The sequence below is a fragment of the Hyperolius riggenbachi genome, chromosome 5 (genome assembly GCF_040937935.1).
Source record: "Hyperolius riggenbachi isolate aHypRig1 chromosome 5, aHypRig1.pri, whole genome shotgun sequence".
In the NCBI taxonomy this organism is placed as follows: domain Eukaryota; kingdom Metazoa; phylum Chordata; class Amphibia; order Anura; family Hyperoliidae; genus Hyperolius; species Hyperolius riggenbachi.
The window spans coordinates 250616310-250633919 of NC_090650.1; the positions used below are offsets into that span (position 1 = coordinate 250616310).

At 42.9% G+C, this 17610-nt stretch overlaps 1 protein-coding gene across 1 annotated transcript in view; it reads right to left on the reverse strand.

The window, feature by feature from the left end:
- The window catches only part of PHLPP1 (PH domain and leucine rich repeat protein phosphatase 1), a 232367-nt gene that overhangs the window by 49460 nt on the left and 165297 nt on the right, over window positions 1-17610 (reverse strand). Inside the window, exons 5-6 of the mRNA XM_068236762.1 lie at window positions 11330-11476; window positions 2466-2696 (exon numbers count right to left, since the gene is read on the reverse strand). Coding sequence (XP_068092863.1) covers window positions 2466-2696; window positions 11330-11476 — 378 coding nt within the window. The remainder of the gene's footprint in view (window positions 1-2465; window positions 2697-11329; window positions 11477-17610) is intronic.

The window sequence follows — 17610 nt, forward strand, 5'->3', positions numbered from 1 at the left end:
GTAGCAAGACGCCACTTCATGAAATTTCATTTTTTTTCTTTTTACTCCAGAGACCGTTTAGAATTTTTCAAAAGCCAATTCACTTTCATGTACATGGTCGGTTGAGGAGTTTCATGGTTACCAGTCGCTAAGGAGATCCATCCTACTACATACGCATTTACTGTTGCTTACGGACGACAGCTGCAAGCTTCCAACAACTTTTCAAGCATTTGTTTAAAGCAGGGTTCCCCAAACTTTCGGTCAAGGGCCGGTTCAACATACATCAGACTGCTGGGGGGCCGGAACATACATGATGCTGAAAAACATTACATTGAATCTAGGTACTGATTCCCCCAATCATGCACGGAGGAGAACTTTCAGCAGCAGCCATTCAGTCATGTGGCGCCCAAAGAACGTCTTTGTGCACCAGACAGTGAATCATACCCAGGTGATAAGCAGTGTCACCTGATGCAGAATTGGATTGTACGCCAGCGAATGACTGCTCACTGCCTTCTACAGTATGTGGACTGGTGGTGCCAGCACTGCTATTCCATATGCGGGCCGCCGAGATTTAAAGGTGCAGTGGGCAGCATCTATAAGTTATACATTTTGTGTTGGGGGGGGGGGGGGGGAGTGAAAAAGCCTCGGAGGGCCGTATTCGGCCCCCGGACCATAGTTTGAGGACCACTGGTTTAAAGCTTGTGAAACAGCTTGTGTAAGTGTAGGTAACTCCTTAAAGAATGAACTAGGAGGAGGGAAGCTGTAATTTGTACTTTATTCCTGAATATTGTGCACATTCTGTCTCAGAGATCTAGTTTGTTATACTACAATTCTGGGTATTTCCAGTCCTTCTCAACACATCTCAAATCACAGTTCCCCTTAACAGAATGCTGTAAACAGCATCTGAAAATGGAGGTTCAACCGCAACAGTTATTAAACCCCTTTAATCATCAAACTAGCTTTCATTTATTACAATAAAAAGTAATTGGAGTGATGCTTGGTTGATTGCTCAGCTATCAAATCCTAGGAAAATTTTGCTAAAAACGGGAAACCAACAACTGTGTGATTCAGCACTTACATAATGCCCAAACGAACACTGTCTGCGCCCTCAATCAGTTTTTCACAAACATAAACGAATGTCTACCACAGAATGTTAGCTTCAGCACAGCACATGACAAACAAAGCATCTAACATGGCAAGCAAGTAACATGACTAAATGACCATCATTTTCACTTAATCTCATATTTGCACAAATGGTTAGTTGGCTATAACTTCAATAAAAACACCAACTCATTTGGGATAACAGGGAAGAAGGAGTGATAAGGTGAAGGAACACTTTTCTTAAACCACTATCACAAAAAAAATATTAAAATTTAACATACATGTGTACACATACTTATAAGTGCATTTTTCTCCAGATTAAAATGCACTATATATTGCTCTTCCCCTACATTTCTGTGACCTTTATTAGGCAGTATAAGTCTGACAGATCTGTCAGGTTTTGGACTAGTCCATCTCCTTTTGGGGGATTCACAGTATTTCCTTTATTCTATACAAAAGCAATCCCTGAGAAGGATCCATACAAAGATACTGGCTAGCCTCCCTACTTATTTACACACTATTTTTGCAGTTAGACTGAGCAACTACTATTCAGTAAGTGCTTTTGAAAATAAAGAAAATCCAAAAAATCCCCCATGAGGGGCTGGATTAAGCCAAAACCGGTCAGATTTTTACAGTTTACTGTAAGCGACAGGAACCTAGGAGAAAAGTATTTTATAGTGCATTTTGATCTGGGAGAAATGTACTTCTTGTACACATGTATTTTAAATTTTTGCAATAGAGGTCCTTTAAAGGGAACCAGAGACGAAGCACCCTTGTGTATTTTACCATATATATCAGTAAGAACATTAGAGAAAACACTTACCATGCTCTCTGTTACATCCTCACTGCTAAAAGTGTCTGTTATCAGCTGTGATAAGAATCCCGGACTGAGTATTCAGTCTGGCTTTAAAGGGAATAATTATAGCGGAGTCATTATAGCAGAGCCACAAGGGGGCAGGCTTGGGCTTGAAAAGACACCAGAGAAGACAGACTCAGCTATAATCTTTCCATAGCAAAGCTAGACTGAGTGCTCAGTCGGGGATTCTTATCAGAGGTGATAACAGTCAGATTAAACAGAGAACAATGAAACAAAGAGCAGATTAGGTGTTTACTGTCATGTTCCCACTAATTTATAAGGTAAAATACAAGAGGGTGCTTCATCTCTAGTTCTCTTTAAACTACGGTAGTAGCCAGTTTTGTAGCCACCCTTATCCCGCCTAGAAGCAGTTTACAAGCTTGACATATACTGTAATTTTAAATTAGCCGATTAGCTTAATTCTGTTCAATGCCATAACACACCATATACCACCTAGTATACAGACTGTTATGGTAAAATGCCAACTACTGTCAAGCTGTTAATCACCAACATGTCATGCAAGCCATACCGTAAATCCACATGTTTGATATGAGGAAGCCGTCTGAGGGTCTTCAAATACAACATTTGCAGAGAATTCCCAGGCATACACAGTTTGTCCATAGCTTGCATTTTCTCCAGCACCTCAGGGATTTCAGTGAATTCATTGAAGGACAGGCCCAAATAACTGAGCTGCCCCAGATTCTCCAGTTCTTGAGGGAGTGTTTGGAGGTAGTTGCCATCCAGAAGAAACGTTTGCAAGCTACATGAAAAAACAAAAAAAAAACATTGATGGAAAAGAGCAGAAAGAATCAATTCACTAAGATCATGCTGGAGATAAGGCAAGAGAAAACTTACCTCCACACAGTAAGAGTTATCTGATCTCTTCATTCCTTACGTTACCTCTTCTGTAGTTAATTTACCTCTTCTGTAGTTAAGTTACCTCCTCTGTAGTTATTTTCACACGCAGTTAATGAACAGCCTGTCTAACTCTGGGAGTTATTTTAAGGATTAAAGAGTTAACTTAAAGACAGAAGAGTTAATTTTAGGTTTGCCTGAGGTAAAATGTTTCCTGAATACTACATGCCTTATCACCATGGTAACAACTCTAGAAGAGTTATTAAAGACAGGAGATAAGCTTAGTGAATTGAGGCCAATGTCTCTTCACAATGAAAAAGCTCAAAACAGAAGTTAAAAATATCAATGAAAATATATTCAAGTAAACCATTCAACTCAGCGGTCATCCCCCCAGTTTACATAACTAGACTTTGGAAACCCCTCCCCACTGGCCTTCCGGACAAACTGCCATCACCCAGCCTCTGGGAGCAACACATTTGCTATGCAGTCACGTGACCCAAACACCTCTGCTACACTGCATACTCAGATTAGTGACTATTACTGTAATTATGAATAAAATAGTCTAATTTTGCTCAACTTCTTCCTACACGAAGGACAGATTCTAGTCAGCAATAAGAGCTCTCCCAACTCTAAACAGCACTGTGTAATATGTTAGCGCTTTAAATAATAAACTACTTGCATCACTCCTCTACTAGAAAGGAAAATGGAACTTACGGTATATACATTTAAAGGGAAGGTTCAGGGAAACCTTTAAAAAAATAAAAATCCATATCCACTTACCTGGGGCTTCCTCCAGCCCGTGGCAGGCAGGAGGTGCCCTCGCCGCCGCTCCAGAGGCTTCCGGTCGTCTTCGGTGGCCGACCCGACCTGGCCGGCTGCCAGGTCGGGCTCTTCTGCGCTCCAAGGACGGGCTCTTCTGTGTCCCACGCGGGCGCGCTGACGTCATCGGACGTCCTCCGGGCTTTACTGCGCAGGCGCAGAACTACTGCGCCTGCGCAGTACAGCCCGGAGGACGTCCAATGACGTCAGCGCGCCCGCGTGGGACGCAGAACAGCCCGTCCTTTGGAGCGCAGAAGCGCCCGACCTGGCAGCCGGCCTGGCCAGGTCGGGTCGGCCACCGAAGACGACCGAAAGCCTCTGGAGCGGCGGCGAGGGCACCTCCTGCCTGCCACGGGCTGGAGGAAGCCCCAGGTAAGTGGATATGGATTTTTATTTTTTTAAAGGTTTCCCTGAACCTTCCCTTTAATGGGAAGGGCCAAGCAAAATAAAAAAAATGAGTTTCACTTACCTGGGGCTTCTACCAGCCCCATGCAGCCATCCTGTGCCCTCGTAGTCACTCACTGCTGCTCCAGTCCCCCGATGGCAGGTCGGCGGGCCACATTGCATACATTTTTACGCATTCCCGCTAGTGCAGGAACATTAACACATACATTTTTACGCGTTAGTGGTGCAATGCGTACATTTTTACGCATTGCACCACTAACGCGTAAAAATGTATGTGTTGATGTTCCTGCACTAGCGGGAATGCGTAAAAATGTACGCAATGCGGACCTGAACTCTGATGCCTTCTGCTCTAAAAGATGCGCAACAGCATAATAACCTTTAAACCAAAACATTTCATTGTTACAGCTCATAAGATAATGAAAAATGACCGGCACCATCCGTAGTCTTTTGCTCTTTTATTGCATTAATAGATTAAACATGGCCATCAGCGACGTTTCGGAGATACAACTCCTGTATCAAGCAAGGCTCAGAATAAACATATCTCAGTCACATCATTTATATACACACACACACACACGTCAGGGCGAGCAGCCTATCAAGTGCAGTAAAACTACTGCCCAATCACATAGGTCCATATTACACACGGACCTGATGGAGAACTATATGTCTGTTCGTCCATTGGACGCTAAATCTTTTTCCTCCCTCCCTCCCCACGTCACCATGCAGGGAACGTCTCAGCCATCCAGCGCCTGCGCATAGTGATACTCGCGCAGCATCACCCCGGCCCGCCCAAGGCGGACCTGACGGGGAACTGCATCGAGTGACGTGGAGCATGGGCGGCATTCATGCCGCGCACGCCTCCACCACTATGCGACCAGTGAGATCCGTGCCGGACACGGAGCTCCGCCCCTAGAGGCCACGCTCCGAGTCCAACCGCTCCCACCTCGTCGTTGCTAGGGCAATGGACAACAGAGCGTCAACCCGCACTAGGAAGTGCTTCTACACATATATTAGCATATATAGCTACTTGTACACAAGCGGGTATGCGTCTAAATACCCAAATTTACCATACAAGGGAGTATCTGCAGCCAGAAGGTCCAGATGAAAATTAAACAACATAAATAATTATATTAAAGGTGAAAATCAATAAACATAAATAAAAATAATACAAATAAACATAATAAAAAAAAATAAATAAAAAAAGTTAAAAGATAAAAAAAGTTAAAAATAAAAAATGGCCAAAATCCTTGCCACACGCCTTAACACCGAAATCTCATCATTTATACATAATGATCAAGTAGGCTTTATGCCGCACAGGCAGGCAGGAGACAACGTGAGACGCCTTATCCACATTATCCACCACGCCCATACAACCCAAATACCCTCTATGCTCCTTTCCCTAGATATTACAAAAGCTTTCGACACAGTGTCCTGGAACTTTCTATTCACAATACTTAGAAAATGGGGTTTTGGTGATCATTTCATCACATGGATACAAGCACTATACTCTACCCCACTAGCTTTTGTGCACTACAATGGATTCCGCTCCCCCTCCTTTAAAATCACTAGAGGTACCCGCCAAGGCTGCCCCCTATCCCCTCTCCTTTTCGCTCTCGCAATAGAGCCTCTAGCTATCCAAATTAGGAACTCATCAGAGATTTGCGGAATACCACTAGGGAAAAGAGAATTTAAAGTCAACCTCTTTGCAGATGACCTAGTCCTCTGTATTACCCGCCCTACAAAATCCCTCCTCGCCCTTAATAAACTTTTAGCAGCCTTTGGAATCGTCTCAGGCCTACAAGTTAACCCGGACAAATCGAAGGCGTTGAATATTTCGCTACCACACAGACTTATGCAGGCTCTGCAAGACGCCTTTGAATTTCAATGGGATCAACACAAACTTCCCTACCTAGGCATTTTCCTTACAAATACTTACGACACTCTGTTCCGCCATAACTACCCCACGTTGGTCAAAGAGTTACTTCACCTCTTAGAATGCTGGAAACGATATTCCATCTCTTGGATGGGCCGCATCACGGCAATAAAAATGTCATTTCTCCCAAAACTCCTCTATGCCTTCCGTATGCTCCCAATCCCACTACCAACTTCCTTCCTAAACAATATACAGAGCAAGGTTAACCATTTTATCTGGGACTCTAAAAAGCCAAGATTCCGTAATGCACACTTATACCGCCTGAGAAATGATGGAGGACTTGGAGTTCCTAATTTAAAATATTACTATAAGGCAGCACAAATCTCTCCACTAATCCTTTGGCAACTAGACACTGACAGGCCCTCATGGGTAGACATTGAAGAAATCCTAGTAAGCCCAATAAAACCCCCTAACCTCCTCTGGATTACCCCTACTGATAGACACACCATCACTAATCCAATAATTAAGCACTCTCTATCAGTCTGGGACAGCTGCAAATATTCGGGGAACTTATTGTCCCCTCATAGGCCTTTAACCTCCTTTTTAGGGAACCCTTCCTTCCCGGCAGCCTTAAACTCCCCAGCTAGCTTTCGTTGGTGGGCTAATTCCCACCTCACTACGGTTTACGCTCTCTCCTCAGATACAGGAATGAAGACCCTAGCTTCCCTACGAGAGCATAAGCAGCTCCCACGCACTGAAAGATTTCGTTACTTACAAATCTCACATTTCGTTAAATCTCACCTCAGATTCACGGACTCCCCACTAACTAGAACCCCATTTGAACATATGTGTGCCTCTGACCCGCTCTCCCCAGGTGCCATATCCTCTATATATCAGGCACTATCCCATGCACAATCTAAACATAAGCCCAAATATGTAGTTGACTGGGAGAAAGACTTGGATATCTTATTAGACCCCGACGACCTCTCAGAGATCTGGACCAATATTCCCAGAATCTCAATTAATGCAGACTTAGTGGAGGTTAACTACAAGCTACTCTTCCGATGGTATATGGTCCCCGCCCGAGTAGCTAAATTTAACAACACTACATCCCCGAATTGCTTCAGGGGCTGTAATGCCTTGGGCTCTCAAGCCCACATCTGGTGGAAATGCACTAAAGTCCGTCGGCTCTGGCTAAGAGCGTGTACTTGGGCCTCCTCTTTGGTTAACCAACCAATTCCTAGAGACCCTATCCACACCCTATTGGGCCTCCCATATCCGAACCTCACCAAACCACAAAATGCCCTAGTAAACTATATTTTTACTGCAACCAAGCTAACGATAGCTGCAGCATGGAACTCAAGTCTCCTATCATTCGACCTAGTAAAAAACAGGTTAAGCCGTATCCTCTTCTTCGAAAAACTACGTGCCCGGTTGGAAGACAACATGACTAGATTCAACAAAATCTGGTCCTCCTTCATAGAATACTTATTGGGCTCAGACTGCAGTGCCATGATCAGTAATCTCTAATGTCCCTGAGCAACTTTAATTTCCACAGTCCTGGCTGGTTTGAGACCACCTGACCTCCTCGTCCCAACAACACTTCCTCTTACCCTATACTCACCTCTTTTCTCCTCCTTTCCTAGTCTGTTGACAGATAAGCTCATCTGACATCCACCCCTGCCTCCGCTGGGAGGCAGGCAACGTTAGCTATGAATTGCACTAGAGTGAAATAAGCTCTTGCTCGGCCATATTTTGGTTCCGTGAGTGAGCAAGAGATATTTTGCCATAACCAATAATACAGTAGCCCCCCCCTCTAGGTAGCAATACTTGAAATGTGTTACATGATCATCATTTCCTGTTTACCTCATATACACTTATCTAAGACATACCTGGATCTTGTTCATTATTACATCCTCTAACTTTTACAACTGTTGTTTGAATTAAGTTTTGCACATGATTGTATAATATTTTGTAATCTGCTATTACGTTAATGCCTATACAGTCTGTAATGATATGTTTATCTTCTACTTTAAAAAATTCAATAAAAAAGATTGAAAACAAAAATAAAAAATGATAAAATAAAAAACATAAAAACAACAAAACAACAAAAACTGAAACTGTATCAGCAGCAATGACATCATTAGATGGAGCAGAAGACTAACAGCAGTCTATAGAAAAGGTATCAAATTCAATTCCCTGTTTAAACCTATGGGCTCCAACTTTTTTTTTTATCCAATATGCCTCCCTATACAAAAGTTTTTTACTCTAGCTCCTCCTCTCCTCGGTGGCAATACCTGCTCCAAAATCATATATCTCAGTTGACTAAGTATATGTGAAGCTTTAACAAAATGGTTTGCCACTGCCTGATCCACAAGTTTTTTTTATAAAAAAGCACCTTCCTTGCGAGATAAATTGGTACATGCAGATATAATCAAAAGTGGTGCTAGTCGGCGTGGACTGACCCGCAGGGGCACTTATCCATGTCTTAATTGTGTCCATTGCAGTTCTGTAATTAAGGGGGACACCATTGTGCATCCCCATAGGGGTACCAAATTTAAGATTAAGGGTTGTCACTCTTGTGACTCCATGTATGTAGTTTATGCTTTGAAGTGCCCCTGCGGGCTAGTCTATGTTGGCCAGACCATCTTATGGCAGGTTTGTGGGAAGAAAGTCTAACCTTGATCTTTTGTGTGGTCTGGCCAACATAGACTAGCCCGCAGGGGCACTTCAAAGCATAAACTACATACATGGAGTCACAAGAGTGACAACCCTTAATCTTAAATTTGGTACCCCTATGGGGATGCACAATGGTGTCCCCCTTAATTACAGAACTGCAATGGACACAATTAAGACATGGATAAGTGCCCCTGCGGGTCAGTCCACGCCGACTAGCACCACTTTTGATTATATCTGCATGTACCAATTTATCTCGCAAGGAAGGTGCTTTTTTATAAAAAAAAACAGGGACATTATTAAATTCACTAATTTGTGGGAAACTGTCCGACAGTAGGTGCCAATGATGCTTTATAATTTTAGCTATATTATAGCTTTCAGTATTGAATTTAGATACAAAAGGCACCCCATCAGACAACCTCCTACGCTGTCTACCTCCTACTCCATCACTGAGTCTTGCCACTGTTCCTTCCACTACTTCACCTGGATATCCCCTCAAAAATTTATTACGCATTTCTCCTATCCTAACATCTCTCTGCCGCTGATCTGACACTATGGTATGCACTCTCTTAAATTGGCTCAAAGGAATAGATCTCTTAGTGGCCAAGGAATGAAAGCTCCCGAACTGCAACAGGGAGTTAACATCCGTTGGCTTTGTGTAAAGGTCAGTTGATAGCCCATCACCCTCTCTGATAACCATCCCATCCAAAAAGGATATCTGTTTTTCAGAACCATGGACAGTGAATCTGATGTCCTTATTACAGGACATTATCTCTGTCACAAAGGCATCTAGGGTCGAACGTGGCCCCGCCCACATGCAAAAAACATCATCAATATATCTAAGCCACTGTGTGGCATATCGTTTAAACAATGGATTTGTGTATATGTACATATCCTCATACACACTCATGAAGAGGTTTGCATAGGTGGGGGCCACGTTCGACCCCATCGCCGTACCCTTAATTTGCATAAAGAAGTCATCCTCAAATCGAAAATAATTACTCAGGACCAATTCCAATAGATCACAAATAAATCTTATCTGCTGCTGATTGAAATCGGAGGCCACCTCTAACATGTACTTGACAGCCTCCACACCCCCATCATGAGGGATGGAGGTGTAGAGGCTCTCCACATCCATTGTAACCAACAGACAATCCCCCTGTATAGGTTCGATATTCCTAATGACATTCAAGAACATCTGAGTATCTCTAAGATATGATTTCTGTCCTGCCACATAAGGTCTCAGAATCTTATCAAGGTATTTCGCTATGGGCGAGAACACTAAATCTACACCAGCCACTATAGGGCGGCCGGGAGGATTGTCCAATGTTTTATGAATTTTAGGGCACGTGTACAGGACTGGAGTGATCGGATCTGCCTGTATTAGATAATTGGCCAACTTCATATCAATAAGTCCATCCTGCGATGCTCTGGATATAATATGTATTTTTTGTTGAATATCTTTCAGAGGGTCTCCATTCAACAGGCGGTAAGTCCCCTGGTCAGCAAGTTGTCTCCTGATTTCATTTTTGTAAGTAATGGTATCCATGACGACGACAGACCCACCTTTAACCGCTGGCTTAATGGTCAGCTGCGTATTTATCAGTTCTTGTAAAGCCATTTTTTCATTCTTAGTTAAATTATTAGATACACATTCCCAATCTATCTGTCCTCCGCAACAAGGTATCTATTTCTCCCTGTATTTATACTCTGTATAAATAGATCTATAATCTGACCAGAAGGCGGTTGGAAACTGGATTTAGTCCGTAATCCTAAATTTTTCAAACTAAGTGCTGCTTCTTCACTCTGTAAGGCTGTCATCATGAAATTCCTTGGTATGGAAAAATAATATTTCAACTTAATATTCCTAAAGAAACGCTGTAACTCAATATCGACCTCCAAAGGATCAGGCCAATTTGTCGGAGAAAATGATAATCCATGGTTGAGAACGACCATCTGTGTCGGTGTCAGTTGAGCAGATGATATGTTAACTACATTCTCCTCTGATATGGACGTGGCTGTCTGGGTCTTAATCTGGTTTTTATGGTGCCTCCTCCTGCGTCCTTTCTATCAGGAAGCAAAAGAAGAGTGCTGCACTTTCACTATTCATTGTTACAGCTCATAGAAATCCTGCAATAAATCTGTACGGTCTACTTCCTGATTCATGAAAGCAGACATTTTATTAGCATCCTATGCTTGCAAATTAGCTTATCTGCCATGACAGTCAGGTGACACGGGGAGAGATCAAATTACAACTTGTGATTAGACACAAATGAGGGGGAATTGGATAGGCTAAATTCTGTAAATACATACATGGTGCAATTCTCTAGGTTTTCCTTCTGCCCTGTACAAGAGTTCCGGTCCACTTTAAGAGTTACCATAACATTTTCTGTTTTCAGAATGGATAGACATACATGCAAAAACAACTGATGGGCCGACACCGCTGTGAGTAATTATAGCTCTTTATTCCATAACAAGTTGGGCTGCAATGATAGACTGCTGTTTCAGGATCTCTGCCACTCATTCACGGCAGGATTTAAGTGTCAGCGATTAGTGAATTGGGAACATGTGTTCCCCGAGCCAATCAAAGTGCTGTAAATAAACAAACATGCCTCAAATCATTAGGCATGTTCGCTCATAAAAAAAGAAAAGAAAATGTAGTTACAAAGACAATCAAACACCACCCTAAAGCACAACAATGTTAAAGCACAATTCCAATTAGCAAGATTAATTAGATCTACTGTACTATGAAGGCTCATACATACTTGTGCATGTCTCCAACTGCAGACGGTAAGACTTGTACAGAATTGCATGAAAGGTTAAGTTCAGTTAATGTAGGAATATTGCACACAGCAAGTGGGAACTCTCCTAAATTATTGTTGGAAAGATTGAGGCTCTTCAACTTTGTGAACCTGGAAGTAAGCAGAAGAAAAGAATTTACAAGCAAGGAAAAAATGTGGACAACCACACATCAATGCATCGTGTCTAACAGACAGCACTAAAGATGGTCAATGAGATGCACAGACTTCCAAGTTGATAGAAGATTATGCAAATTCTGTAGAAAAAAAACCAACCAAACAAAAAAAAAAACCGCATGCAACTTTAACTCCTACACAACCGCTGCATTGTGTATTCACACCCCCCTGCATAATGCTTCACAACCAGGGGTGTAAATACATGTATCCGCGTTGTTTACCTCGTCGCTCACAATCGCCGCACTTCCGTCGATAAGGTGATCAGGGACTGGGAACAGCTTGTTCCCATCCAGATCGTTGTAACGCCAATGAATGAAAAGCCGGCATCATGCTGACGCCGGCATTTCATTCATGTAAACCGATACACTAACTACTTACTTCCGAGTACTGTTTACTGTACTCTGAAGTTAAGTGTAGTGCCATCTTGTGGCCAAAAAGTAAAATGCACTCAAACATACACACACATACACTTTATATATAGTTATACATACTTTTTATTACATTTGAACTCATTACACTCCTACCCTATAGTTACACAAAACAAAAAAATAATTGTTAACTTATAGACTTTTTAATATGTATGTCAGGAAGGAATATTACTGTTAATTTTGCAAATAAAGGATTTTAATTAGATATATAGAATTATAAATCGCTAAACTGAAAAAATGGACCTCTTTTTCCAGATAAAATATTGGCGCCATACATTGCACCGGGGAAATATTTTAAATGTTGCAATAACAGAGACAAATAAAATGTGTGGGTTTTAATTACGGCAGCATGTTTTATTTTAAAACTATAATGGCCGAAAACTGAGAAATAATGAAGTTTTTCATTTTTTCCTTATTATTCCCTTTAAAATGTATGTAACAAAATAATTCTTAGCAAAAAGTACCACCCATAGAAAGCCTTATTGGTGGCGAAAAAAACAATATATAGATCTTTTTTGTGTGATTAACAACAATACCATTATTAGCGAATTAATGGAAGGAGCGCGATATGAAAATTGCTCTGGTTTTTAAGGGGGAAAACCAGTGGTTGGGAAGTGGTTAAGTTGAACCAATCTATTTCCACCTTGCCAAGAATCAACCAGTCCATGTTCATGTTTGATACAGATCCTGGGCCATGTGATTGACATTGACATTTCCAAAATAGAGAACAGCCAGCAGCATGTGAGTTTCTTCGGCTACACAGAGCTATCCCCCTGTCTACCTCCTCCCTCTGCTCCCTCCAGTGTAGCACAGGTAGGTGGTGGGCAGGATCAGCTCTGTGTTCATATGTAAAGACTGCCTGGGGGTGCTCATATGAAAGTACTGCAAGTAGAAATGGGTGCCAAATAACAGTCATACAATATTGGTAATTTTTACCGATACTATTTTTACCGATATATTACCCACTTTAGTAGAATATTGGCAATCGGTGTCCAAACCCTATTCTCAAACAGAAGCCTCCCTCTAAATGCCTAACATACCCAGGTGGGCAGCTAACCTTAGCCCCCTGCCCAACCCTTAAGATGCCCCCCCTCCCCAAATGCCTAACACTTAAAGCGGATCCGAGATGAAAAACTAACTAGAACAAGGAACTTGTCTATATATCTTATGTACAATTTAGATGGTTTAAAAAGCAAATCTGTCTGCATACTGCTTTAACCTCCTTGCCGGTCTAAAAAATCCGGCAAGGAGGCAGCGCCGCACATTTTTTTAATTTTTTTATTTTTTAAATCATGTAGCGAGCCAAGGGCTCGCTACATGATAGCCGCTAAGCGGCGGCATCCCCCCACCCACTCCGATCGCCTTCGGCGATCAGAGTATGCAGGGAATCCCGTTGAGAACGGGATTTCCTGCAGGGCTTCCCCAGTCGCCATGGCGACGGGGCGGGATGACGTCACCGACGTCATGGACGTCGGGACGTCATAGGGAATCCCGATCCGCCCCTCAACGCTGCCTGGCACTGATTGGCCAGGCAGCGCAGGGCTCTGGGGCGGGGGGGAGCGACTCGGCGCGGCGGATTGCGGCGGATCGGCGGCGATCGGAAGTTACAAGCAGCTAGCAAAGTGCTAGCTGCTTGTAACAAAAAAAAAATTATGCAAATCGGCCCAGCAGGGCCTGAGATATCCTCCTGCGCAGGTTACCCCGAGCTGAGCTCGGGATAACCGGCAAGGAGGTTAATAGAATATGATTATTTCTTCCTGTGATACAATGACAGCAGCCATGTTTGTAAACATTACACAGAGGCAGGCTTATCTGCACCATCAGCACTCAGACTGAAAAAACCTAACCCCTCCTCCTTCCCTCTGCCTCTGAAATCTCTGGCTAGTAACCTCCCCCTCCTCCTGTCCAGACTGAGCTCCCATGAGCCCTTGCTACTGCCAAGGCTCTCTGAAAACTGTGGGTGGGGCTTGTTTAGTTATTTATAGGGAATTAGAGTATTAAAACAAAAACAAAAGTATTTGGCTTGAGGAATGCCCTATAAACTATAGGAAAGGAACACAATTATGGAAGGAGTAAAAGTTCATCTCGGATGCACTTTAAGACTCCTACCCAACCCACACCGACGCCTAACTCTTGACCAGAGGTGCCCATTTGGACATTGGCTATCGGGGTAAATTTCGGTGTGCCAATCACTTGCTATTTAAAGCCGCAATTTGCAACAAGAGTGGCCTCGGTGCCTGATATTTTATTGGGAAAGTTATACGCCCAAAATTACAATGACAGCCAATGAGTGAATGGGCACCTATGATGGTGCTCAAATATTTATGATCCCTCCTGACCACTTCTTGGGGGTGATGGGATTTTGGGGGGGGGGGGGGGAAGATTGTGAAAGATTACTGTCATTAAGTTACATTAGTTATGTTAATTAATAACATTTCAGTAACTACTCTTAGTTACATAGATGAACATTTAGAGAGGATGACGCCGAGAGCCCAATATAGTGTAGTATGTACTGGCAACAAGATGAATATGATAAAGCTAGTATACAAATATACTCACAAACCAGGGTTACCATCCAGGCAACCACTGTAAAGGCAGGTGGGGGGGATTAGACCTGTCCCCACTCAGGAATAAGAAGTCGCTCTCAGTAGATCGGAGGAAAAGAGGTAACACCCCTCCACCAAGGGTGGACTCAGGTAATGTACAAGCAGACAGAGGTGCCAAAAGGATAGAATTTGCTTGAAAATGTTAAAAATAGAGGCGGAAGTGGTGTACTTACCTCCCTCCAAGAAGACAGAGGAGCTTGGCTTTGATCTAGACCTGAAATTGTTATATGGTCCGTCTATTGCCTGATGAAGGGGTATCTTACTTGCGAAACACGTTGCACTGCACTTTGGTGTATGTAAATACATTTTTGTTTAACATTATCGACAGAATCTTGTGTCTACTTGGAGGAGGCAAGTCCACCACTGCTTTATCTATTCCCTGTATATAAAAATGTTTATTTTCACTACAGAGAGCAGTATAACCTTGATTATCTCTGGTACATCAACAAATGTAATAATTGCTGGCATAAGCTTTCTACCCCTTTCTTCACTCTGCCCTCCTCCCTCTGCTGAATAGACACATCACCCTGGCAACAGCTGAGTCACTTCAGCAGGAAAGGAGGAGGGCTTTTTGCCTTTGCCTATGACCAGACAAGCAAGCTTCTACTCCTCTCTGATCATTTCCAGTTATACTGGTTACCCCCAACCTGTGTCTAGGAGCCAAGAACATACAAAAATTTTACAAATCTGTTCACTCTAAAAGTCAAATTTTTTTTTAACCTCCTTGCCGGTTATCCCGAGCTCAGCTCGGGGTAACCTGCGCAGGAGGATTTCTCAAGCCCCGCTGGGCCGATTTGCATATTTTTTTTTCCTACACGCAGCTAGCACTTTGCTAGCTGCGTGTAGTACGCGATCACCGCCGCTACCCGCCGATTCGCCGCTACCCGCCGCGCCGCCTCCCCCCCCCCCCCCCAGCGCAGCCTGGCAAATTAGGGCCAGGCAGCGCTGAGGGGTGGATCGGGATTCCCTAGGACGTCCCGACGTCGGTGACGTCCTCCCTCCCCGTCGCCATGGCGACCGGGGAAGCCCAGCAGGAAATCCAGTTCTGAACGGGATTTCCTGCTTACTCCGATCGCCGGAAGCGATCGGAGTGGCTGCACAGCTGCCGCTGCCCAGGGCTCGCTACATGATTTAAAAAAAAAAAAAAAAAAAAAAAGTGCTGCGCTGCCTCCTTGCCGGGGGAATTAGACCAGCAAGGAGGTTAATACACCAACTTCAACCACCATTAATCAACCACCATTAACATTGTCCAGCATGGACAGGGGCATTACAATTACCATACATAAAAAGGTGAACAGTATTTCTGATGAATTGCATTCTTCTTGTGAATTTCAATTAAACTAGAAAATTTCAATGTGCTCTCAGTGATGCTCTCCTGCTCGTGAACACAGAAGCAAATCAGCTTTATTGAAGTGATGGTTAGAAACTCAACACAATCCAAAAAGGAAGTGAATGAAAAGACAGCGGATGAGAGTCTGCCTAATGTGCATGTGTAGCCAGCTCATTTGCTGTAGCCTAACAACCATAGGGATGAGTGAAGAGAAGGGGACAAGATGAAGGCAGTGTCTGGAAGCCACATGAGCACAATGACTCAGTAAATGAATGGAAGCTTGAACAGGAATGAAAAGATCTTTGTTTCTGGGAGATAGATGGAAGGAAGCGGCCTTTCAAAGAACTTTTTTTTCCAAACTGCTCATGATTTAGCCACCAAATTGCAGACTGCTTAATACAAAGGTGCAGTGATATCACTCACATAATCAGGGCTGTGGAGTCTGTACAAAAATCCACCGACTCAGACTCCTCAGTTTAGGATTCCACCGACTCAGACTCCTCTAATTTCCATATTACAATCTTATTTATTGAAAGTATGTAACAGTTACATAGTTATTTGGGCTGAAAAAAGACATACGTCCATCGAGTTCAACCAGAGAACAAAGAACACCTGCCTGCTCCCTCACATATCCCTGTTGATCCAGAGGAAGGCGAAAAACCCTTACAAGGCATGGTTCAATTAGCCCCAAAAGGGAAAAAAAATCCTTCCCAACTCCAGATGGCATTCAGATAAAATTCCTGGATCAACATTAGGCATTACCTAGTAATTGTAGCCATGGATTTCTTTCAATGCAAGGAAAGCATCTAAGCCCCCTTTAAATGCAGGTATCGAGTTTGCCATAACTACTTCCTGTGGCAATGCATTCCACATCTTAATCACTCTTACTGTAAAGAACCCTTCCCTAAATAAATGGCTAAAATGTTTTTCCTCCATGCGCAGATCATGTCCTCTAGTCCTTTGAGAAGGCCTAGGGACAAAAAGCTCATTCACCAAGCTTTTATATTGCCCTCTGATGTATTTATACAAATTAGATACCTTCTAAGGCATCTTTTCTCTAGACTAAATAAACCCAGTTTATCTAACCTTTCTTGGTAAGTGAGACCTTCCATCCCACGTATCAATTTTGTTGCTCGTATCTGCACCTGCTCTAAAAATATCTTTCCTGTAATGTGGTGCCCAGAACTGAATTCCATATTCCAGATGTGGCCTTACTAGAGAGTTAAACAGGGGCAATATTATGCTAGCATCTCAAGTTTTTGATTTCCCTTTTAATGCATCCCAAAATGTTGTTAGCTTTAGCTGCAGCGGTTTGGCATTGAGTGCGTATATTTAACTTGTTGTCGATGAGTACTCCTAAGTCATTCTCCAAGTTTAATGTCCCCAACTGTATCCCATTTATTTTGTATGGTGCTAGACCATTGGTACGACCAAAATGCATGACTTTACATTTTTCAACATTGAATTTCATCTGCCATTTATGTGCCCATATAGCCATCCTATCCAGATCCTGTTGCAATATGTCCCTATCTTCCTGAGAGTTGATGATTCTGCACAATTTTGTATCATCTGCAAAAATAGCAACATTGCTCACTACTGAATCTACTAGGGTCATTAATAAATAAATTGAAGTGTACTGGACCCAGTACAGACCCCCTGTGGGACCCCACTGCTAACAGTCTCCCATTTTGAGTATGATCCATTGAC